Source organism: Urocitellus parryii, chromosome 9 (assembly GCF_045843805.1).
Source record: "Urocitellus parryii isolate mUroPar1 chromosome 9, mUroPar1.hap1, whole genome shotgun sequence".
Classification (NCBI taxonomy): domain Eukaryota; kingdom Metazoa; phylum Chordata; class Mammalia; order Rodentia; family Sciuridae; genus Urocitellus; species Urocitellus parryii.
The window spans coordinates 133,167,075-133,191,861 of NC_135539.1; the positions used below are offsets into that span (position 1 = coordinate 133,167,075).

The following is a 24,787-nucleotide window of genomic DNA, read 5'->3' on the forward strand; positions in this document are numbered from 1 at the left end:
ACAAGATAAGACAGCCTCTATTACTGTCATTATTCAACATCTTTCTACAAGTTCTGGCCAGTGCAATAAAATAAGAAAAATAAATATGTAGTAAGTTAATTAGAAATAGAGTGCAAGTTATTTTTATTTGATGTAATATTTATGTACACAATTTAGCAGAATGTATAAACAAATGATTCTAATTAATAGAAGGGTTTTTCATGATTTCAGGGTAAAACATCAACAAATAAAAAATAACATTTCTATGCACTAGCAACATTTAATTGGAAATGCAAAAAAAAATAATAATTCATTCACAAGAGCAGCAAGATAATAAAATGCACAGGAAAAAGTATTAAGAAAGGACAGGAAAGTCCTGAAGGGAGAAATCTCCAAAACTGGTACAGACCTAAAATACATTCCAAATAATAGAGAGAGATTAATAGGTCTTGACATTGTGAAAATGTCAATTCTTCCCAAATTAGCCAGTAAGTCAACTGTATTACAGACAAAACTTAGGATTTTAACAATTCTAAATTCATATGAAACTATGATGTCCAAAATTGATCGATTTTTCATAACCATGTGAATGGAAGATTAGAGGTATCAGTTATCAAAAAGCATTATAAACATATAGTGGTTAATAGGATGTAACAGATAGCCTAGAGACAGAGCACATATCTATGGGAATTTGTATACAAACCAAAATGAGATACGAATCATTGGGGGAAAGATGTCCTATTCACTAAATAGAGTTAGGATGCTATAGAAAAGCATATGTGTGTAGCCATACTTCACACCATGTAAGCAAATAAATTCTATATGGGTTAAGGACCTAAATATGATAAGCATAACTTTAAAATTATATTAGGAAATATAGAGAAATCTCTTAGGCACTTCCCGAATAAAATGATCAATAACCATACTGCCACCTTCTCCAGGGTGCTGGATTTCACTCACACACTGTCTGTTTCTACTATTTTATAGAGAGTAGAGAGGTAGCGGGAGGGGTGCCTGACTGCCTAGGAGACAGCGAACTGATTCAGACATAATGTAACAGATTCACTTCTCCTTAGTTGTCTTCCAAGGGTCAGGACACATTCAGGAGTCTTAACTTTCCCCTACAAAATGAATACTAGGGAGAAGCTTTGTAGATAGGGCATGTCACTCTTCTATAAGCAAGACATGAGTCCCCGGGTCCCATGCACACAGTAGTAAGAACATCTTCAAAGACAAGGAAGCCCTGCCTACAGAGTAGAAGGTAATCGGGCGTCTCCATCTCCAGTGAAGGAGCTATACAAGGAAATAGAATTAGTGCAGTAGCACACAGCATCTTCACTAAGATCTGAAGAAAAAAAAAAAACATGTCCCCTGCCTGGGAAGGTTTGAAATACTGTAATGCAAAAGAAGGCAAGACATCTCCTTTCCTCAAAAAAAAAAATCCAACCAGCCATCCATCCTAGAGATGGTGGGTAGCTGCCTTACAGAGGATAAACTCCAATTCATTCATTGATTGATCTGCCAAAAACACAATCACTGGTCCACAAGAACTGCAGTGCACACCACAGAGAATCTAGCTTTCCAGAAGAGGCTTCAACTCTTCCTGTGAGAGAACACCAGAGAAAGACCATGTGCAACCTGCTTACCACTGAGGGTGGTCTGCACGGCCCCTCTACTGAGCCAAGGAGAAGCCCCTGACCTTTGATATGACATGCTGCACACACACACACACACACTCCACATCCTGTTGCCCAGCATATGGGCCATGAATCATTGACAAAGCTTCTGAATCAATTATTCATCCAAACCAAAGACCAAACACTTTGCTAATTATCTGGGGGATGGTCATTAGGGGGTGTTTTGGGTGGGGGGGGAACTAGAGAAAAGACAGATTGGAGAAAAATAAATTCCAATTCAGAGTACTAATATCTCATTTATTGTAAATAAAACAACAAATACAGAGAGATAAAAAAATAACCTCCTCTGAGTTATTGGAAAAGGAATACAAGCGGCCTCAGAAGCAGGAGGGAAAAGCACAGTGGCCTCCCCCAGTCCTGGTCCCAGGACCCACTCCATCCTTTCTCCGCAGCCTCAGCACTCCCAGCGGGGCTGTGAGCTCAGCACCCACACACTCACTGCCCTGCCCAAGGTTTGGCCATGGCCTAGATTTTTATTCTGCTCCACGGGCTCAGGAATAGAAAATGCACCCTGAAGTTGCAGGCACAGGCTCCTCCCGCTAGCTCCAGGGGCAAGCATGCGCAGACCCCTGCCTTTCACCCTGCACACACCTGGTACTGACGGCACATCTGCTATGGTGTGACAATATGGAAGCCACCCGAGAGAACAGGGAACGGAGACTGCCACCCTGTCCTCAACCTCCATGGAGAAACAAGACGCCCACAAGAAGAGAACAGGAGGGACACGTTTGCCACTTGTGGAGGGAAAGTCAGAGCAGGGAGGACAGGAGGGACCCAACTCCCTGAGGAGCAGGGACTTGAGCTGACTCCCACAGGATAGAGCATCCCGGCAGGAACTGCCTGCGGACAAGCAGGAAGGACAGAAGAAACCGGCCCGGTGGGAGCAAGGCTGAGAAACGGACAGGCAATTTGAGATGAGAAGGACCCCCCAGAGCCTGGCCTTGCTGCAGGGAAGGAGACCTGAGGGACAGCAATGAGACAAGCAGCTCAGGAGGAGGTTCAGCTGATGGAAGTCTGGGGTGCCACATGCTTCTCCTGCCATATCAAAGACCAGAGCAGGGACAAACCCGAGACTGGAAGAAGTCAAGTTATAATGCTCTCACGGGAAATGGATCTTCGGATGGTGACCCACCATGGAGAGAGATGGTAGAAATAAGCAGAGAGAAAAACTAACGTCCTAGTGACCAATTATAGCTGAGCACTGATGCAGACATCAGATGTAACAGAAGAGTCTAGATGACTAAAAGAACCAAATTCATACACATTCTCAAGCTTATAGGTTCCAGCTAGATGCAGTCACACACACCTGTAATCCCAGTGTCTTGGGAAGCGGAGGTAGAAGGATTGCAAGTTCAAGGCCAGCCTCGAAACCTAGCAAGACCCTGTATTAAAATTTAAAAGGGCAGGGGGTGTATAGCTCAGAGGTTGAGCACCTGTGGGTTCAATCCCCAGTGACAACAACAACAACAACAACAAAAAGCTTATAAATTCCTTAGAAATAATTTAATGGATTCAGCGTACAATGGGAGTCATGGTTTCTATGTGATCAAAATCTGTGGACCCTGGGGCTGGGGCTGGGGCTCAGTGATAGAGCACTTGAGGCCCTGGGTTTGATCCTCAGTACCACATAAAAATAAATAAAACAAAATAAAAATATTATGTCCATCTATATCTAAAAAATATATATATACACACCACACATATATATATTTCTTTTTTTTTTTTTTTAAGATCATGAACCCTTTCCTTGAGGAAAAGTGCTCCACAGCAGTTCGATACTTCCTAAACTCCATTCACCCAGAACTTCCAAATTGCACATGAATAAGCTGCTGCTGGGGGTGTTAAGCAGTTGCAGAGACCCCTCATAGGAATTGGCGGGGCCTGGAGCTGACACACTCCAAGGTCTTTCCCTGGTAACCATAGAATGCCTCTGCTCATGGGAATGGGAATGTTAGCAAAGGTGTCACTTGGTAGGAAAGAAAAGTTGTAGCATGAAAAGTTGTTCTTTCTAGAATGTTCCATTGTGCTTACTAAAAATCAACAGCGAAACTCGTCCTATTTCTAATCCCTTGACTTTTTGCTTTTACTATACAATAAATTCAGAGGAGGAGGTGCCTTTCAAAAATCAGACATGGTTTTCTTTCCCCCTCCTCTCACATAAATGCATAGAAGACAATTTTAGCATGACCTATGGGAAAATGGGTCTGCCTCCTCAACAGCAGGTCAGAATTCTGAGTAAAATAAGGATCAAGCCACTGTCTTTTTTTGTGGCAAATTCATTTTCAAACCTTCGTTTAGAATCGGTTAGGTTTTGCCTGCAGACCAATGACCTAGAGAAGTTTATTCCCAGTCAATCCTCAAGGTTTGATCTTGCCAGCAAAGAAAAGACCAAATTGGTCAGGGTCAGGGGTTAGGGATGCTAATGAAGTGAGAAGAAAAGGGAGATTCCCTGAAAGCTGCTTACAGAAAGACAGAGGGATCCGGCCCTGCAGCAGTTTATAGAAACAAGTTACAGTTGCTCCAAAGGAAGGAAAAGGCTTTTAAATCCTTTCAACAAAATCACTGATAAAGAAACAAAGTGGCTAGGGGAATGCAACTGCCATGCTGGGTGCATTCAAGAGTTCTCCACAGGACAACATAGAGTCGGAGGACACAGATGAAATAGAGATGCAGAGACACTTGACCACAATCGTGGGCAGGAACAGATCCACAGGTAGGCTGCAGATAGCTACACCTGCAGATAGATAGATCTCAAGCCTTAAGCCTGTGCCTATCTGCTTCAAGAGTTGCAAAATTTCTTATTATTCCTATTTCTTATTCTTTCTCTTCTCTTCCATCTCACCCCTCCAGCACAGCAGCTCCCAGGAGCACCTTCAATCTTTAATGTGCTCCCTTCTCTGCAACACCAGGGTCTGAATTCAGATAACCGCGTAAGGTGCCCCCAGGACTCCTAGGAGTGGAAGGGATGGGAAGAAGGTGGACAAGGAAAGGTGTCAGCAGCAATGTGGGTGCCAGACACCTCCCCCCGAGGCCCTTCCATCTGATCCCCTCAATGCCTCTCGAAGCTAGTCTTTTTAAACAAAGGCTCAGGGAGACCACTAGGCCTGCAGCCCGAGCACCAATAAGGACCAGCACCAAGAATTGAGCAAGTTTAGTCTGGATGGGTTTTCTACTGCCACAAACTAGTTCTCACTGGAATTGCTTTATGATCCAACTGTTGTCTACACCTAGTATTAAAAATCTATAAATACATAATCGATTTTAATGCTGCACGTGTATGCACGCTTATACACTTGCAAAGGCATGGGAATTGGAAATAAAATGAAAAAAAGATAAAAAGTAGAGTTTCCATCGGTGAATGCAATCATTCAATTGCACTTTGAAACCTGCTTGGATAGACTGACAACTGTGGACACAAATTTAATACAGAGTGATTCCAGGATCAGAGGCTCATGGTATGGACTGAATGCGTGCATCCCCAAGTCCAATGTGATGGGGTTTGGAGACGGTCTTTGGGAAGGAGTTAGGTCATGAGGATTCTGCCCTTAAATGGGATTAGTGCCCTTATAAAAGAAACCCCAGAGAGCTCCCTCGCCCATCTGCCATGTGAGGAGACAGCCAGCCATCTACGAACCAGGAAAGGGCCCTTGTCAGACGCTCAATCTGCCTTCATGGACTTCCCAGCCTTCAGAACTGTGAGACACAAACTTCCATCGTTTGTAAGCCACCAATCTGTATTTTTGTTACTGAATCCCAAATAGACTAAGACCTTCTCATGTCCATTCTGTCCATTCATGTCCAGTTCTCGTGTCCATTTCTGCCCTCCCTGTCTCCTGAGCAGGCATCACTACATTCTAGAATACATTTAATACATTCCAGAAGCTAGTATCAGCCAATACAAATAACAACAGAAACAGGAAGGACAGGGACAGTAATCCCTTCTACACCCTGAATTTCTGAGGGTCTTAAAGTAACATAGAAAATGTATCTGCTCATCTGTGTCTCCTTCTCCTCATCAGTAAACTAGGAAATCATGATAGATCTCTGTCTATTGAAAACCTACTCTGTACAAAACACTGTTCCAAGGACTTTACCTGTCATCTCAGCTGATCCTTATAAAATACCCACAAACCCCTGCATCCTTAATTCCTGGTGAGGAAACTGAGGTCTAGAGGTTGAGTAACTTGCTCAGGGTGATAGAGCCAGATTCAGACTCCACATGAAGAACAATGCAAATCCATTCTTGGCTCTTCCCTTCCGCAAACTGTCCTGTGTTGTCACACTGACTGACTCTGAAGTGCTAAATGGACAACACGTCTAAAATGTTTTCAAGATCAAAATGACATTTTAAAAATTCAATGATCTGTTGTCCTTTTAATCCTCTTTAATGAAAGACATTTTTCTCAGTAACTAAAACCAAGAACAGAGTTTCATATTCCCTGGTGAATTTTGACATAACAATGGAAACATCCTTCCTTTCACCTTTCTTAGTTAATATGCATTAGGAAGAAAAAAAAAAAGAAAAAAAAATCCAGAGCAGGCATCAGTAGGCTATGTAAATTAGGAAGGCAATATAGCATCATGGTTAAAATAGGGACTCTAGAATACAACTTCTCCATTTGAATCTTGTCACCACCCCAGCAGCATAATATGGGGAAAATTACCAAACCACCTGGTGTATTAGTTCATTTTCTGTCACTATAATACAATACCTGAGACTGGGTACTTTATAAAGAAAAGAGGTTTAGTTAACTCATAGGCCTGAAGAGTCAAGAGCATGGCACCAACATCTGCTTGGCTCTGTTGAAGGTCCCCTTGGCTAGGTCACAGCATGGCAGAGAAGCAGAAAGGAAAATTATCACATGCAAAAGAGACATATGACATGGTCTCAGTTTATAACAACCTACCCTTGAGAGAACTAAGGAAAATACATTAACCCCTTCTGAGAGCAGGACCCCTAATGCCTAGGCTTCATCACCTCTCAACACTGCCACCCTGGGGACCAAGATTCCAACCTATGAACCCACAAGGACACACTAAAACCACAAACAAAATACAGCACCTTAGTTTCCTCATCTAGTGGACATAATAAGATTGTTGTGACCATTAAATTTAAAAAAAAAAAACACATTGAAACATGTGATGCAGTGATGAGCACTGACTATCAGCTGTCAATCAAGCGGAGAGTCCTGAGTCACCAGATGATCCCAGCTCTCATGTCCACCCTGTGCTCCCTGCCTCCTGAGCAGGTATCACTACAAGGGCCAGTTGCTCATTTAGAGAGCCCTTTCTAACAGTCCTACATAGGAAATACCTAGGAGCTTGAATCATTCAGGCAATTGTTTTCTGAAATTCCTTTCCTCCGGGCCACAAACTTGGGACCAAACTGGCCTGTTCCCTTTCAAAAGGACAGCTCTTCTACATCCAATGACAGAATCCTATCCAGAATGCAAGTCCTAAACTACAGGAAGAAGCAACATAATTGACACCCCTGAGGACCATTCCAGGGATGCAGCCCCAATAATTCCTTCTCCAAAGACCCATGACAATCATTTATTTGCTTCTGACTCTGATTTATTTGTTGTAACTGCACATAGTTCATAACTAAACTTCTACCTTCTCAACCGAGGCATGAGCTAAGGATAGAAAAGACATTAGAAAACGGAAAAGCTGATTTTCCCTTCCAAAACCAGCTCCTGATCTCCTTTTCTGTTGGGCCTCAGAGTTTGGAGTTTGACAGATATTAACCAGTAGTGATGTCCAGGCCAATTGGACATTTTATAAATAGCCTCAGCTGGCTAATTACCTCTGAGCTTTGGTATCTTGAAGAAGAAAAAAAATAAAGCACAAAAATAAAATAATATAAAAATAAAATTGTTTTTCATTCTTAGACTTCAAAGCCTGTTCAAAAAAGGTGGCAAGAGTGTTTGGTGGCTACTTCCACTAACATCTGGGGTCAAGTACCAATGATCGCTGCATGCGAGCAAAAGGAAACCAAATTCCCCCATAGTTCACCTCTCCCACGGAACTCCAGGTCTCCTACGCAGGAAGCACTCAATAAAGGGTGGAGAGACAAACAGATAGAAAGCCGAATGGACAGAATGGAACAAACTTATCCCCACTCTCTTTTCTCCTGAGCAAAGAATGTTGAGGTCCAATTAAAATTACCTATGTACATTTATCATCTCTGCATCAGACAGAAAGCTTCTTAAGAGAGGTATTTTATTATTTTATTTATTTTTATCCTTAGTAGTTAGGAAAATGTTTTACATATACATAGTAAATATTTCTTGAATCAACAAATGCTATTTATAATTTTAAAAAATCACTTATTGTACATTTCCTATATGTCTGACAATTGACATACATTTTCTTTTTTTAAGCCTTACGTTGACCATGAAGAGGTCACTACTGGTCTATGCTTTCTTTTCCTAATGTTTTGATTTCTTGGTGTGTAGGTGATGCAGACAATTTTCATTCATACCCCACTGGCAAGGAGTAGCTGCATGGCTCAACCTAGCTGCAGAGGGGCTGGGAGACTGCATCCCTAATGGGGTGGCTTCTTCCCAGCAAGAGCCTTACTGAGAATCCCATGCTACATAATACTAAATTTTTAAAATTCCTCCCTAACGGGACTAATGGTAAGCTTCATGTGGGCAGAGACTTGTGTAGTTCTGTTCATTACTGGAATTTTCTACCTTCAGTGTAGAGCCAAACATTCAGTAGGTACTTCATAAATAATGCAAGATGGTTTTTTTTGGAAGGATGAATGAATGGAGGAAGGGAGGGAAGGAAAAGAAGTCCCCTTAAGAGAAATCTGATAAAAGAGCACTAACCCATATCCTCCTGACCAAGGGTCAAGGATGATGAGACCTACATCTTCTTTCCCAGTTCAGTTTCCTCTGGGAAGCCTCTCCCTCTGCTATGAATCTTTAAATCTCCATCGGTGAGTTTCCGAGAACAAAGATACATCCTTAAAGATCTAATGTTGCTCTCCTCTCTCAAGCAGTGATCCCATCAAGATATTCTTTGAGGAGAGTAAGACAAGGTGCACATGCATGTGCAAGATGGAGATAAGATGGGCAAGCAACCAATAAAACAGAACTACCCAAGAAGTCGTTCTGATCAATGGTGAAAGACGATGAAACCCAGGCTGACCTTGGAAGACCTAACCTTGTGCAGAGATCTGGGTGGGTATGATTGGTCCAGCGGATATCTTTCTCTCTAGGCATTTCTAGAGACGGGACCACCCGACATGGAACTTGGCTGTGTGCCACTGCAGTGCGCCCAGGCTCCCTGGGTCCACAGCTCTGTGAATTCTGTTCCAGTCCGACTGTTCTGCCCATCAGCACAGGCACTGTGTCGAACTCCACTTCTCCCACCACACCTATACAAGACTGAATACCAGCTAGGCCTGACAAGTGACCTTCCAACCAGAGACTCCTTTAAGTTCTGGGTCTCCGCCCTTCATCAGAAACCATAGGCTGTCACTAGGCATTGGTAGTTCTTACCTCCAAGTGTGAGGCACCCTTCTCAATGTCAAAAATTCAAGACCCACTCCACCCTCCAGAGGAGTTGGATTAACAGACCCCATAGAATTTGTTCAATAAATATTATCCATCCTCTTCCTCTTTTTAATGCAGTTGGGGTCAGGAAGGTTTACAGAAGCTGGGTCACTTGCTGATGGCCAGAGAGCTAGCAAACAGCACCGCGAAGGTATCCATTCAGGTTTGCTTGTTTACAAATTGTTTAACCACAATGTTCTGCTGACTCAATGAAGAAAGAAAAAGCCACTTTTAACACATCTTTAGAACATCATGAGCTGTATTATGAAGTCTACAGTGCTTTTAAATGTATTTATATTTATAAAGCACAAGAGCAACCACACACTTCAGAAACATTAGGCTGTGGTACGTATCTGTGGAAAGCATCATTTGGGAACAGTCAGTCCTGGATGTGGCTACAGAGCTGATCACCCACCCACTGCAATCACCCCAAAGGTCTCCCGAGTCCCAGAGCCCACAGGCTGAAAACCACTGAAATGACCAGTGATTCTCGAGACAGATTCCTGCTTCACTTTCTATAAGTTTCTTTCCTGCTCTAAAATCTGATTCCTGACAACTCTGGTAATTCACTTCAGTTTGGGTTCAAACCAGTCACAACTTGGGGGGAGCTGAAGTCAAGGAAGTCCCTCCTCCTTTATTTGCAGCACTGCCAGGCTAAACTTTGATCTGATGGGATTCCCAGTAGGGAGCACCTACCTGAAAAACCTGGATTTGCTTACTGAAGAAGGGGGGGGTGGATGACCAAGTCATTAGACAAAGCTCTAAGAAGGAGTCCATTGTGCACTCATCAGAAGAGAGGATGTGGAATTTCAGAGTCCGCAGAAAAGACTGAGGTGAGAACAGAGTGCCTCCCGTCTCTGTTACCACAGTCCAGGTAGGAAAGACACACCTGGATGACCTGTTTCTAGAATAACATGATACTGACTGAGGGAACTGGGAGGCTATATATCTCCCTTTACCAAATGGAGGATGAGGAACAGTTAGGTGCAGATCTCTTTAAGCTCCTCACAAGAAGGAGCCCCTAAGTCACAACATACTATAATTTGGGTGGTGATTAACTGGAGTTCAATTAGGATCCAGATTCAGCATTATATGGTGTGTCATGGGCTTCAGGAGCAAGGAAAAGAAAAACATCCCATAAACAAGCACGTGGGTGGGCTTGATCTTTTGACTATTGTTCTATTTGGAAAATAAAGATCATAATAATCATATAGCAATGTTCTTGGCAAAGCATTTTTTAAATAATTTCTCTGCTGAACATCGAAAATAAAAGCCCACACACTCATCCATTCTTATCCATGATTTGAATCGGTAGGAGATGCTCAGAGTGTGATCTCAGAGGGCAGAGACTATGTCTCCACTCTGGGAAGGTTCACACATCTTTAGAACATAATGAGCTAGGTTATGAGGTCTACAGACTGGGTTTTGGTGCAGCTCCAGCAGATTAAATGAAACTATAGGTGAGGGCCAATGTTGGGAGGAGGAGGCAGAAGAGAAGACAGGGACTCTTTGAGGACATTCATTCCAAATCCCTAATTCCTGAGCAGACCTGGAGTCATTCATGGAAGTTGATCTCTCTTCCCAGGAAACAGTGCACCCCCCTACCAATCTGTCCACTGTCCTCTTTGAAATATTCCAGGGCTGCCCACTGAAAATCCCTAGAGATGCCAAGGAGACCTTTCAGGATGTGGTCCTCACCACTTTTGCCATCCTCCCCCAGGCTACCGAAACCACGGGCCACACTTCCACGGCCCCTCCCATCGCCAGCCCTGCACACACACCTGCCCTGTCCTCTGCCGAACACTCCCCTCATCCTGCCGCTCCCCTCTTCTTTCATTTTCCTAGCTAAATGCAACCTGTTGTGGATCTCAAAGTCATCACCAGGTTCTTGACCCTCCTCCTCTCAGATTATGTTAGGATCCAAATTAAAACAGCATGAAACTGTCCACCTTGATATCTGCTTTTTGTACTAGACAGCAAACTTTAGGACCCCAGAAACCCTCTCTCCTCTGCTGTATCCCTAGCGGTCATCACCACCTTTCAACACAGGATACGCTCAATGATGTTGGCTGCTTCTCTTCTTCCTTCCAGCTTCTGACTCCTCCCAAGTCTTCCCTCACCTCAAATTCAAAATTTCATGCATTAGGCAGGATTAGACCTAAGTGCATCCAGTCCTAGAGATGCATTATGATTGTTTCGCTTTTGCCCAGAGTTTTGATTCAGACTCAGGGGACACCCGACCCAGTTCTGTTCAGCTCCCCCGTGGCCACCAACTGGTGCTGAGCTGAGGAATGGCCCCCAGGGCTGGCTGGACCCCCATGATGGAAGGGACAGAGGTGAAATGTGTGGGCTTTCCCATGGTGATGTGAATTATCATCCATGAACTTCAGATGCGACCTGAAGTGTGAAGCAGCCACACCTGTCACTCTGCCTCCCAGTCACTGTCCCAGAGTTAAAGGCCATGGAGAAAAGCCACGGCCTGGAGCCCTTTGCTCTGCCATTCTGTCACCAAGACCCAGGCTCCTCTCAGAAGAGTGGCAGCCGAGGAGGAAGGAAATGAAAGGCTCGGAGGGGGGAGGGACTCGGAACTCAGCCCCACTCTGAGCCCGTCTCTCGGACTGGACGTCCCTTCCCTTCGGAAGCAAGAGGGTTTGTCCTCAGCCTTCCTCTGTGACACCTGCTCCTGAGAGAGAAGGGGCAGCCTCTCTCACCTGTGAGCATTTTGGGGGGAAGTGGGGAGGGCACTAGGGGGCCAGAAGGTGAGACAAAGAGAGGGAGGCCCCAAAGGTGGGATTCTAGAAGACGTTGCGCTGTGTTGCCGATGAAGTTTAAAATGAGACGCTGGAGTAGTGGCTCAGGGTGCAGCACTTGCCCAGCATGTGTGAGGCGCTGGGCTCAAATAAATCCAATGGATCCATGGACAACTGACTTATTTTTAAAAAATAAAGTTTAAAATAAAGTCTTCCAACCCCATGTTTCCTGTGTGATGTCTTTGTTCTTCTTGTTTATAACCACTGCAGACTTTATTCAAGTTGATTAAATTAGATGCACTCCTAAAAGGAAAAACGATATATCCTATCGATGGGCTTGTAGTAAATCTCGATCTTGACACAGAATAACAAGAAATGGAAAATTTCTAATTAGCCATAGCTTTATAATCTACAATAGGCTTCAGTGAAATTTGTCTCCGTGGTTGCATGTCTCAGAGGCTATACCAAGTGAGGTCCACGGAATCATATAATTTGGATATTTCAATTTTTACACCTTTCTTTCCACACTCAAGGTGCTTTATGTACATTTTAACATTTATCTTCACAATATCACTGTTCTGGGGAAAGGATTATTGTTCACTGACTTGGTATTATGTAGCTCTCCTGTTTTGGGGGTGTCTGGCTGTACAGTAGATATGCCACGGGCTTTAGAATTGTTGGTGATAGAATGAAAAGGCCAATCCCACCCTTTGTAGCTATTTGGCCTTGATGGAGCGACTTCGCCCCTCTGAGTCTTGTTTTCCTTATCTGCAAAATGGAGGTGATATCAACCTTGCCTTATGTTCTGTATTTAAAACAATACAGTCCTGTGCTGCATGAAGAGGGTTCCATCAGCAATGGGCCCCCGGATATCAGATGGCCTGGTGAGGTCACAGCCATCTGCGATGCCTGCCTAATGATACACTGCCTAACAACGTGTGTCTCAGAAGTCACCCCACCGTTCAGCTATGCGTAGCTGTGGAAGCAACTGCATACGCGAAGCCCTCTACATTTAAAATGAGATGTGTGAGCTCAGGGTAAATCAGGAGTTGTCACCATCAGCACTGTCGCTATTCGTTTGACCTGATGAGGCAGCTAAGGCAGGTGTTACCTTCATTCCACAAATGAAGCTGCATAAAGGAAACTGAAGCAGAGCAGGTTTAGCATCTCCTGGGGCACAGAAGGAAGGCGGGCACGTGAGGGCCAGCACCAGCACCCAGGGCTCTGAATCAGTCAGCTCACCAGATTAAGCTCTGTCTCCAGTTGCACATATAAGTTCCAGCCAAATTAATCAAGGACCTCACTTCTTAACACCTCACTCTTGATGGCTGGAATCATAACCCAAAGGCAGCAGACTCCCTTCACCAAGGGGAATAGACCATGATCACACCAGGTCCTGGATGTGGGGCTACAGAAATAGGCTCTAAGACAGCTTGTCCATCCCATCTCTTAAGACCCTGGAAGCAACTGGGTCTTAGTTTTCTCTTCTCTGAGAAAAAATAAATGAGGGAAAATTGGGCACACTTATCATTCTCTCATATCTAAACTTCAACGATTGAGCTTCATAACCTCAGACTTGACCTGTCTTCCTGTTCTCTTTTGGAAGCACACCCTGTCTTGTCTGTCTTCTCATCGCCTGCACTGTCCCATCTCGCCCCTTCCCTCTGAAAACCACTCTGCCCTGACATACCTGCTATTTCTCGACTTTAGTGACACATTAAATAATGCCATTGTGTCTTCACGGTTCACAACAGATCATCTGTCCTGGATTGTGGACCATATTTACAAACTAGACACAAGTGCACACATCTCTACCCAAACCAGGAGATGCATTTCATCCAGAGATTGGAAACTTAAAGTACTCTTTTTAATTCACAATTCTATCTTGGAAATAGATAGCATGAATACTGATGCTACACCCATGTCTATTTTGTAAACATGCCTCAGAATTTTCACCCTCCCTCCTCTCTCTCCATATACACCTGTGTGCAGGAATAAGAACGTATACATTTCACTACCTCAAAATGGGAGCTCTGGGCCCAGGAGAGAAATTTCCATAATTTCTCTCCTTAAGTCACCCTGAGTGGAGGGAAAAAAATAAGGGAAAAAATGTCCCAAACTAAATGTCGCAAACCTGGAGATTTTGAAGCTCCCTTCCTTGCTGACACCAAAACCAATTCAGGTCCCACTCTGTTCTCTCCAAAGGGATGACAAGAAGCTTTTCAGGAACGAGAAACCATCCAAGACACCAGTGTCTTACACTTAGAACATAGTAGGTGCTCAATAACTACCCAGTCAGGTGACCCCTGATGCATCTCAATATGGAAGACAAAGTTTGTATACGCGAGGGGGGGGGGGCTGGGCTCTACCCAAGAAGATATCCCAACTCAAACACCCAGTCAGCTACTAACTAGCACTCACCTTTACAGCCACTGGGTCTGTCCTCAGCACAGAGCTCAGGAAAGACCTTTAAGTTTCACATTTTGCCTCTTGCCTACCTCATCCCCTGAACTGGACTTATACATCCTAAGACCAAAGGATAAAAGAAAACAAAACCCTGCATCCTAACCTCATCTTTTCCATCTTTATGCCTCTGGAGGGAAACACACTGGAACAGCAACACTGTTCTGACAAAAGGCGAGATGCCACACCAGCAAACTGCACTCCCGACCCCCAACCGCCTGGAGTCAGAAAGGAACAAGAAGCCAGGGAGGAGGTGGAGGTCCCTCGGAGGAGCAGCCGCCAACCCTGCTGGGAGGAAAATCTGAGCAGCGAAGCCCAAGGACTCCCAGAACTCTCCCTCAGCTTCAAGGCTCGTTCCCAGTTGTCTTCTGCCTGGCCTCCAAGTCCCTCCTGTCTCTCACTCGGCCTCAGTTTCCCTGGATACCCCCAACTACTCTGCCCTGGCTCCCCTCCTCCCCGCTCTACCCACCTAGAGCAGAAAGGGCGAGCAAATGGTTGGCCTGTAGACTCCTGCCAGGCTCCCCGATGGAGATGCCATATAAACCCCCAGAGCTCTCGCACTGTCACCACAGGGAGGTCAATTGGGCTGGGGGCCCCCGGGACTGCGTTCCCAACACCTCCCCCACATTCTCAGCACTAGAGAGACAATGCTCCCGCAGGAAAGCTGTGCTTTCCTAGATCTTTAGCTGCTAGGGAAACTCATATGTTAGGGGAGCCTTCTTACAGAAAACCCGCTAAAAATACCTATCGATATATATTTAGCTCCAGATATTGTCCTCCTACCAACAGGCTTCGGGCTAAACCACTCTGCATATGCCACTGGCGAGAAGCTGGGGATGCAGGATGGCAGCTCCCAGCCCTCCTGCAGCACTGCCTTGGCTCCTCTTTCCCTTCTCCCCTGTTTCCTGTGTGTGTGTGTGTGTGTGTGTGTGTGTGTGTCTGCTTGCTTTTGCACATTCTTTCAAACCAGAGCAAAAAATGCAGAGACGGCTTCCTTCTCTTTTCCATGCCTTTCCTCAAGTGATTCCAGGGTAAAAAAGAAAAGAAAAAAGACATGCAGCATCCAGAGTCAGAACTCGAATCCACCCACTGTGCAAAGCTTTCAGGGTTTTCCTGCTCCCTCTGGTTCTGATAAACACTCCCTCCCTCCTGTGCAGGGCCTAACCTGGCTACACCCTGCCCTCCCCTGCAGCGTCTCTCACTGTTCCATGCCCAAAGTTCCCGGAGTTGTCCTGCTGTCTGTCTGTGTCCCTCCGTACCTCTCTACCTCCAAGCTTCTGTACACAGCATTCTTTCTCCAAGCAAAACCCTTCTCCTTCCTTGTCCAGCTAAGTCCCACGTGGAATGAGTCACATTCCATTTAAATGTTACTTCCTTCAAGAAGCTCTCCCCAGCACCCCAGTGCAAGGTCAGACGCCCTTCTTCTTGGTGTTTGTGATATGTGGCCCAACTGTCCCTGGTGGGGGGACGCTTACACTTACCCGCCCACACCTAGCAGTGTGCCTGGCACCCTGTAGGTACTCAACAATGTCTCCCAAGGGACTGCGTAGGCCTGGGGTGATGACCTTGACGGTGGGCAGACACGCCTGCCCACTTCCCAGGGTTTGCATTGTGTCCCCCACAGTTGACGAGTAACCAAAGAGCTCATCTCTGCCTGCAAAGCTGGCAAAACTGAGGCAGAGCGTGCTCTGAGCTCATCTGCTTGTTTTTGATGGGAAAGTAGACTGTATCACCACCTAAGAGTAACTCTGAATTCAAGAGCAGCTCTGTAACGTCACCAGTACTTTGACATACAATGGGAAATAAAGATTTCCTAGATGCAAAGGCCAGCACACCTTTTACCTTTGCACCAAGGTGGATCTGATAACAGAGCAACTACTGAGTGTCTTCCTGGCAGGTAGTATATACAGCTGAAGACACACAGGGAAATAAGGAGTCTACATTTCTCCAGCAGCCCAGGGACAGCTGGTGCCATCTCAGAGCTCAGGGGGGCAGTGTGGCTCAGGGAGGTTGCCCAACATTGAAGGCACAGGTCTGGGTTCAAATTCTGGCTTTCTCATATACAGTTGATCTCCTTATCTGCAGGGGATCCATTCCAATATTCCCAGGGGATGCCTAAAACTGCAGATAGTACTGAAATCTACATATACTGGATTTTTCTACATACAAATACCTGTAATAAACTTTAATTTATAAAGATGTTAAGACATAGTCAAAGATTAACAATAATAACAAAATAATTAAATAGAACAATTAATAAAACTCACTATAGTAAAACTGCCAGCATCACTACTCTTGCAACTTGGGGTCATTGTTAAATAAAATCAGGGTAAACTGAACACAAGCACTACAATTCCCACCATGAAAGTGGATCTGTTAACAGAGCAACTACTAAGTATCTTCCTGGCAGGTAGTATATATAGCATGGATACTCTGGAAAAAGGAATGATTAATGCCCTAGGCAGGATGGAGCAAAATGCAACAAGATCTTATAGTGCCACTCAGAATGGCATTTAAAACTTAAGTATTGTTTGTTTCTAGAATTTTGTATGTAATGTTTTCAGACCACAGTTGCCCACAGGTAACTGAAACTAAAAAGCAAAACTGTGAATAAAGGGAGACTATTATATCAACCATTTAGATATGAGCAAGCCACTTAAATTGTGCCTTAGCTTACTCATCTCTAAAATGGGCCTGGGTAATAATTGAACCTAACAATTTTTTACCTTATGGAACCCCATTTTTGGATTAGAAAGAATATTTATAAAATGCAGTCTTTGGCACACAGTTCACTACATGGAACTTTTATCATATGACAAATGCCAAGTGATTGCCACTAACTGTAGTTTTCTCCTCCATTTGCCCCTCCCCTTCCACAGCCACCTCTGAAAGGTTGGATCTTCACAATTCTATCTTGACCCCACCCCCCTCGCCCAGGAAGCAATCATGTGGTAAGACTGAGAACACAGTAAGCAAGCCCCAGAGGGCTGAAAGCCCAACACGTCTTAACTGGCCTAAGGAGTGAACCCCAGCTTCCATTTCCCTAAGAGATCAGAATGTGAGCGGGCTGGGCAAGTGGAGCTGTGGACGTGGAACCCAGTAAGACCAAAGGGAAGGTGTGGTCACCTTTTGTCTCCCCCAGCCCTGGGCAGCTCTCAGCACTCTCCTCTGTATCTTACAGATGACAGGAGAATCTGGGAAAGAGCAAGTGTTCAATCTAGTTAGCATTTATTGAATACCAGCTGTATGCCAGACACTGGACACACAGAGATGAACAGGGGTCCTGAGACACGGGCCTGTTCTTGCCCACGGACTAGGAGTGCCCTTAAGTTTTATATTCCCCATCATTATCCATCCATTTCTGGTTCTATAACTTCTCATTAAGACTAATATATAATGGTGACTTCAAGTCTAGATGGCCTGACTCCTGAGTTGTTACCAATGCAAAGAGATGTCCAAGTTCTGTAAGACCAAAGTTTGTTAAATGTTAAATTAGATGAAGTAATAAACTCCATGTCTTTCAGCAGAAATGAGAGCACATTAACTTTGGTGATACTCAGTCCTAGTTCCCCCCCCCCCGCCCGCAACATTCAACAATCATAGTTTGGCTGAATAAATGATTGGGCAAATGAATAAACAAGCTAATTAGTGACAAAAGCAGCCAGACCTTCTCACCTATATTTTATATATCCACTGACATTCTACCAAGGGCTAAGTAAGATCCTTCTGTGCCACAGAGAGAAGTCGTAAGAGGAACAAGTGGGCTCTTGTCCTCTTCAAACCATGCATGCAGCCCAGCTGAGGTCTGGGAACACTGGCCTGAGGAAGCCACTAGCTGTCCCCCAACACACATGGCTTCAAGGGGACCAAAGGAATGTGAAATCAAAGTGCCCTGGGGTTTTGAGGTGCTGGATGGTGTGGGAATGAATAACACTGAAGAAGGAACTTGGATCCAGGAGATGTGGCTCAAGTCCTGGATCTAGTGCCTACTAACAAGTCACAGCCCTCCCTGAACCTCAGTTTCTTCATTTGTAAAAAGCTTAAAAAGACCCTTTTTGTGGTTTGAATGCCCCTTCCGACATTAATTTAATTGTAACAGTATCAGGAGGCGGGACTTCAAAGAGGTGACTGGGTCATGAAGGCACCACCATAATAAATAGACTATGGCTGTTATTGCTATAGTGGGATAGTTATGGCAGGAGCAGGCTCCTGATGAATGCATGAGACCAGCTGATTTTGTTCTCTTTTTTGTGTGTGCATCCTTTTATGTGATGCCCTCTGCCATGTTATGACACAGCAAGAAAGCCCTCACCAGATGCCAATTTCTTGGACTTGGCAGCCTCTAGAATTATAAGAAACCTCTGTTCTTTATAAATTGCCCAGTTCAGGTATTCTGCCATAGCAGCAGAAAATAGATGCACCTGTGTCTCAGCAGGTGGTTTCAGAACCTCTTGGGGTCCAAAACCTGCACACACTCACATATCCTTTTTATGAGATTATGAAGATTAGATGAAGTAATAAACGTCAATGTACTTTCTGAACCATAAACACCCTCAACATGCAGGCCCTAAGAATAATAAAGGGTAGATGGTCAAGATGGCAGTCAGAAGGTAGTGGCCCAGGGCCCCCTAGCCAAGGTCCAGGATGAGAGGTCTTTTGCTGAGCCAGCTGCCTGACACTGCAGTACCATCTCCCTTCCCACCCTCCCTCCCCCGCCCTCTATCAACACTGAGAGCTGAGATGTTGTGCAGCCTCAGCTCTGAGGCATGGTGTCACGCTGCAGCATCTGTCACTCAAGAGTGCACGGAGTCAAATGTGAGGTGACACCTGGAGATGAGGTGGGAAGTGAGAGCTGTCAGCTGGGACTACTGCAGGTGCAGGTGTCAGGAAGGCAAAAGGGTATTGGAGAGGGGGCTGCCTGGGGCAGGGGTAAAAACCACCAGCCCTGGATCAAAGGGCATGATTCAAACCCCTGGCTCTGCCACCAAGAAGCTGGTGATCTGGGGCAAATGCCTTAACCTCTGGGAACACAAGATGACTCACTCCTGAAGTCTGCTCTGCCTGCCTCTCCAGGTTGGCAATACAACATGTTTCTTTAAAAGGAAGACCACCCCCCCCTGTGATGGGGGTGCCCCATAATGTAATATACCACTAAGAAAGAAAGGAAGAAACATGTCACCAATGTCACCAATTAAACTCCAGCATACCACCACTGCAAGACACAGGCTGGCTTCAGAGATGGTGTGCATCCTAGGGGCGATGCAACATGGCAGATGGACACCCTGTGTGAACGTAGGACTAAACATGATCATCCATTCCAGAGGAGCAGAGCCTGAGGCCCTCAGCAGGGATGCAAGAGTGCCACCCCTTGGCCCCGAGTCCCTTCACATGTGAATGAATTAAGGGGAAAGAGACCTGTAGATGCTGGGCAGAAAGCTAAACAGTAGGTCTGGAGGGGGCCAGGAACAAAGCCTGTTGGTTCAGGTGGAAAGGAGGGGCCAGCGAAGCCACCACAGAAAGAGCCACTAGGAGAGGGAGATGAGAAGGCTGGGCAGAGAGCCAGAGGGGACAGCTGACCTGCACCAGCTCTCGGGCACCACCTAAATACACAGGCAAGGAACCAGGACCTTCTCCACAAAAAAGCCCTGCGGTCCCCATGAATCCACTCCTTCAAAAGTATGACAACCCTGACAACAGTCCACTTTGGTCTTCTCTTGTCCAGTCAAAGGGCCTGGTTCCTCACCTCCCTTCACCCATCACCTTTCCCAGACCCCACACCAGAACAGCCAGGTCCCCCTGTGAAGTACAGTTGACCTGTGGCATCTATAGCAGGTGGTTTCAGGACCTCTTGGGGACCAAAACCTGCACACACTCACATACCTTATATAAAACGGCATAATATTTACACATAACTTATGCACACCCTCCCTCCCGCACACTTTAAATCATCTTTAAATTACTTATAATCCCTAAGACCATTAAATGCTATGTAACGAGTTGCTCTAATGTGCTGCTTAGAGAATAATGACAAGGAAAAAAGTCTATGCATGTTCAGCGCAGACTCAAGTTTTTTTTCCAAATATTTTCTGTCCCCGCTTGCTTGAAGCCACTACTTAGAATCTGCAGACACAGAAACTGAGTGCACTTTACCCTGTCAAAACATCTGATAAAATGTGACATACAAAAGACATATGTTAGAGCATCTTTAATCATTATTTATCACAGCAAAAAAAAAAAAAACAACAAAAAACAGAAGGCAATCTAAGTGTCAAATAATCACAAAAACAAGAAGCTGTGTATGTCTATTTAACGAACTGCTCATCAGTCATTACAGATTTTTACCAAAGTATGGAAGAAGATGCGAGATGCTTGTACTCTATTGAGAAAGGCAGCAAAATCACAAGCATCGAAAAGAAAGCAAACACCCCTAAATAATTAGGAGTTTTTCTTAATCCTTTGTTTTGATCTTTCTGTATTGTCTTTAATGGACACACAATGGTTTAGAATAAAAATAAACTGACTGGACAAGAAATTTCAAATGGTCTCTGACCCACATAGAACACAGCACAAGCCGTCTTCACATACACACATGCACCACCGCACTTTTCTCCCGGACAGAATCATAACATTTTTAAATGGCTCAGATTCTCAGGGAGCCCTTGCTTACACGTTATTTATTGTAGAGATGTGTAAGACACTGTCCAGGTGTGCCGCATTTTCTATGACAGTGTACTTCTGCAACACTGTGCATAAAATGTATCTTCATTTACTAAAGCATATTAAAATGTGGTTTTCTTTTTTCTTTTTAGAAAAATAACCTCTATAAGATCCTTTGGTGCAGCAACGGATGATTTTAAACATGAATGTCACCACTCTTCATCCATTCCCTTCATTAAAGTTGTCCTGCTCGTCAGCTATATTTTGATCCATTATATCTTCAACTATTTCACTTTCACTTAATCACAACTGGTCTAAAGGTTAAAAATATCAGTCTTGTTTCTCATCCACAAGACAGTGAACAGATGCAGTGGCTCTCAAGCCTTTCCTCTTCCCAGATTCTACCTGCCCCTACCCTGACTATTCCCTGGGGGAAGCTCCTCTTTTCTCCCCTCTCCTTTTGGTCAGTTCATAGTGGTGGCTCCATAGTTCTTCCAACTCAGCTTTCTGTGCCTTCTCTTCTTTGCCCCTCCAGGTTGTCTTGCTGTCTGTCAGGCAGCTGGATAAGGGAATTTCCATGCCGCACCCCTTGCTGCCACACCTACACGGGGCTGCTCCTCTCCCATGGGCCCAAGAGCCACCTGACACAAAGCCCCACAGCCATGGAAGCCCCATGCAGCCTGCCCAGTGCCACCACTGCCAGGGTCCACTGCATCTGCTGCCAATGGCCCTGGGTCAGCCCCACGTCCTCACAGTCAATTCATATCCTAAGAGAGATTTATCAACTATTTAACTGAACCTACTACCATCACATCTGCTCTGTGACACTGGGTTGGTCCCAATATTTTATTACTATATTAATTTCCAAGGAATGACTTGTCAGACATTTTAATGTAATTCGATTTTATTCTATTGATAAATCTGCAAATCATTAAAAAGTTTCATTGTCAGTACCTGAGTCTTAATTATCAGTTCAGAAAATATGGTTGGGGTCTTCTCCAAGCCCCAGGAAACTGCACTTGCCTGCATCTTTGGCCTCTTCCTGGGAGTTACCTCTCAGGCCAGGGCAAGCTGCATGCTCCGGTGAAAGGTACCCTCCCAGGGAAATGGGTATTCAGCCAGCCAGCCAACCAACAGTGGGAACCCAGGGCTGCCTGGGAGTCCCATGGTCTCTGCCTCATGCCACAGGCATTTCCACAGTGCCACAAATATTGCCCCTACCCCACACAAGGCTGGTCCTCTAACAACCAGCCTCATGGGGAATCTTAACCTTAACCTTTTTCTTCTCCCCAGCTCCACAGTCTGCTCTCTTGCCACCTCTGGGCTCCCTGCACCAGCCATTTCATGACACCACAGGCTCCACACACTCACAAAGAAGTAGAGTGAGGGAGAGGACTCACCCACTGAGGACCACGATGAAGTCCATGACATTCCAGCCATTGCGGAGGTACGAGCCCTTGTGGAAGATGAACCCCAGGGCCACAATTTTGATCCCAGCTTCAAAGCAGAAGATCCCGATGAAATACGGTTCTGTCTTCTCCTGTGGGGACGAGGAGCAAAGGTATTAGTAAGTGAGGACTGCACTTTATCAGGTACCCACAAAGGCTCACCCAGGGCACCTCCCACCCAGCTGTGCTGGGCCAGCCCCGTGCAGATAGAGAGTGAGGTGCTGAAGAACACAAAGAGACTAGGGCTGCAGATGTTCTGTGCCTCATGGAGTACACAGAGCAAGGGGCCTGATGTAGAAATGGACAAGTGTGGGGCCACACCCAGGGACCAGACTTCTGCCCGCTGAAGGTCCCTGACAGCAGCCCTGGCTTTGCACTGAATGAGCTGGCTCTCCACCACTGGTCTGCATACCAGCTGAGAACTTCAGGGCTCTTGTGCCCACATAGTCAGGCTGCAGCCACTCACCCACACATGTGGGTCTGAAGTAGTCTGTCTGCTCTCTTGAGGGGCAATATGTTAGGCAAGTAAATCAGTTCTTGAGGGAGAATATGGACTTTGGCACTTAGCAAGCTCATAACCACCAACACACACACCTTGAGCTTGCTTTTCCTCTCCTCCTCCCTCCCCTTCTCCTCTCACTTCAAAAGTCCCTTAGGAAAGAGGAACGAAGCACGTGGCCCTCGCACCTGCCCTTTTTTCTCGCCTGGCTGCCAGGCGGTGTACACACACCCGTCTGCAGTGCCCTCTCTTCCCTGTAAGTCCCAGTGGGGTTTGTTGCTAACTTGTCCCTTGGCAAAGGACAAACTCCTCACAGAACTGTCAGGGGATGGGGCGGGGGGAGCAGGGAGGGCAATGGAAACAAGGAAAGGGAGCCAAGGGAGAGGAAGGGAGGGAGAGAAAGGGCTAGAAAGAGAGAAGCACATACCAGTCTTCGGGACATGGGCGTCTTGTCATCCTCTGGAAGATGCTGCTCCAGGGCCAGGACGATGCAGTTGGCGATGATGGTGGCCAGGATCATGTACTCAAACGGCGTGGGGAAGGAGGTGTTAAGGAACAAATTCACCTGAGAGAGGGGACACCCCCCTCCAAGATGATGGTGCACAGAAACAAACAAGCTTTACCAACCCCAGTGGGCCCTCACAGTTTGCATAATTTGCGTTAGCAAGCAGGACAGTGCGTGGTCCTCAGCATGTGAAACCTGGTCATTGGCACTGGTCTAGAACGCAAAGCATCTTCTCCAAGGGAAGAAAGTAGCCAAGAAGAATAGAGTCAGGCACAGGGCAGATACCCAGCCACTGAGTGCATTTCAAGACAAAGCCAGGAACCAACCTGGGCGGCAATGGTCAGGGAAGAGGAGAAATATGGTTAACGCTGTAACAAGCCCCCGGATTATGTAATCTTGCTTCAGCAGACACCCAGTTGTGATCATTGCCCTGTGGTCATTACATCTGGAGCTTTCTCTACAACCTCTGCTTGACCAAGAGAAAGAAAAGTCCCCTGGAAAAGAAACCTTTCTCCTCATATGAGCCCCCTTCTACTTTAATATCAAACTCAGAAAAATACTTCATGGGACCAGGAGAAGATTGCTTCATACACACCCCCACCCCACCCCCGCTTACTTCCTTCTCAACTTTGACCTCTACAGGGAACAGAAAGATGTGGCATGAGTCTGAACTGAATTTGGCAAAGTCCAGCTCTCTAGGAACCAATGTTCAAATCAAGAAAATAAATGTGGGGTTTTTTTTCTGTTATATTTTTCTGAAGACAGGTGAGGGGCTCTCTCTGCCTGTTTGAAAAACAGGACAACGACTCAAGTCTGGAATCCTGACTCCTGCAGGAAGATTCTGCTGCAAGCTCAGGGAGGTGAGGTGACTGTTAGGAAAGAGGGACTCGCTGGCTCCCAGAGCCCAGTCATTCGGCATGTTGGGATTTCATTCTGCAACTATTGTTATGACAAACTCACATAAGCCAGGGTCACTGGTCTTGTAGAGCAACCTGTGCTCTGGGAAATTCCAGAATCCAGGCAGAAGAGAAGAGAAGCAGATCTGGCCAAGGGAGAGAAGGGCAGACCCCATTCTCCTGTCTCCCTGCAGACCCAGGCTGGCTTGTAGGGTGTACCCAGGGCCTAGATCACCCCCTTCTAGTAAAAAAGGGCAAACCATGAATATGTCCCCAACAGCTGCCCACCTCATCCCTTCTGTGATATTTGTGTCAATGACAATGTTAC

The 24,787-nt window shown here is 45.6% G+C and overlaps 1 protein-coding gene across 3 annotated transcripts in view; it reads right to left on the reverse strand.

Moving 5' to 3' along the window:
* Cacna1e (calcium voltage-gated channel subunit alpha1 E) overlaps positions 1-24,787 on the reverse strand; it is a 301,352-nt gene that overhangs the window by 250,650 nt on the left and 25,915 nt on the right. For all 3 annotated transcript variants that reach the window (XM_026392836.2, XM_026392834.2, XM_026392832.2), the window contains exons 2-3: positions 23,486-23,591; positions 22,512-22,651 (exon numbers count right to left, since the gene is read on the reverse strand). In XM_026392836.2, the coding sequence (XP_026248621.2) occupies positions 22,512-22,651; positions 23,486-23,591 (246 nt within the window). The remainder of the gene's footprint in view (positions 1-22,511; positions 22,652-23,485; positions 23,592-24,787) is intronic.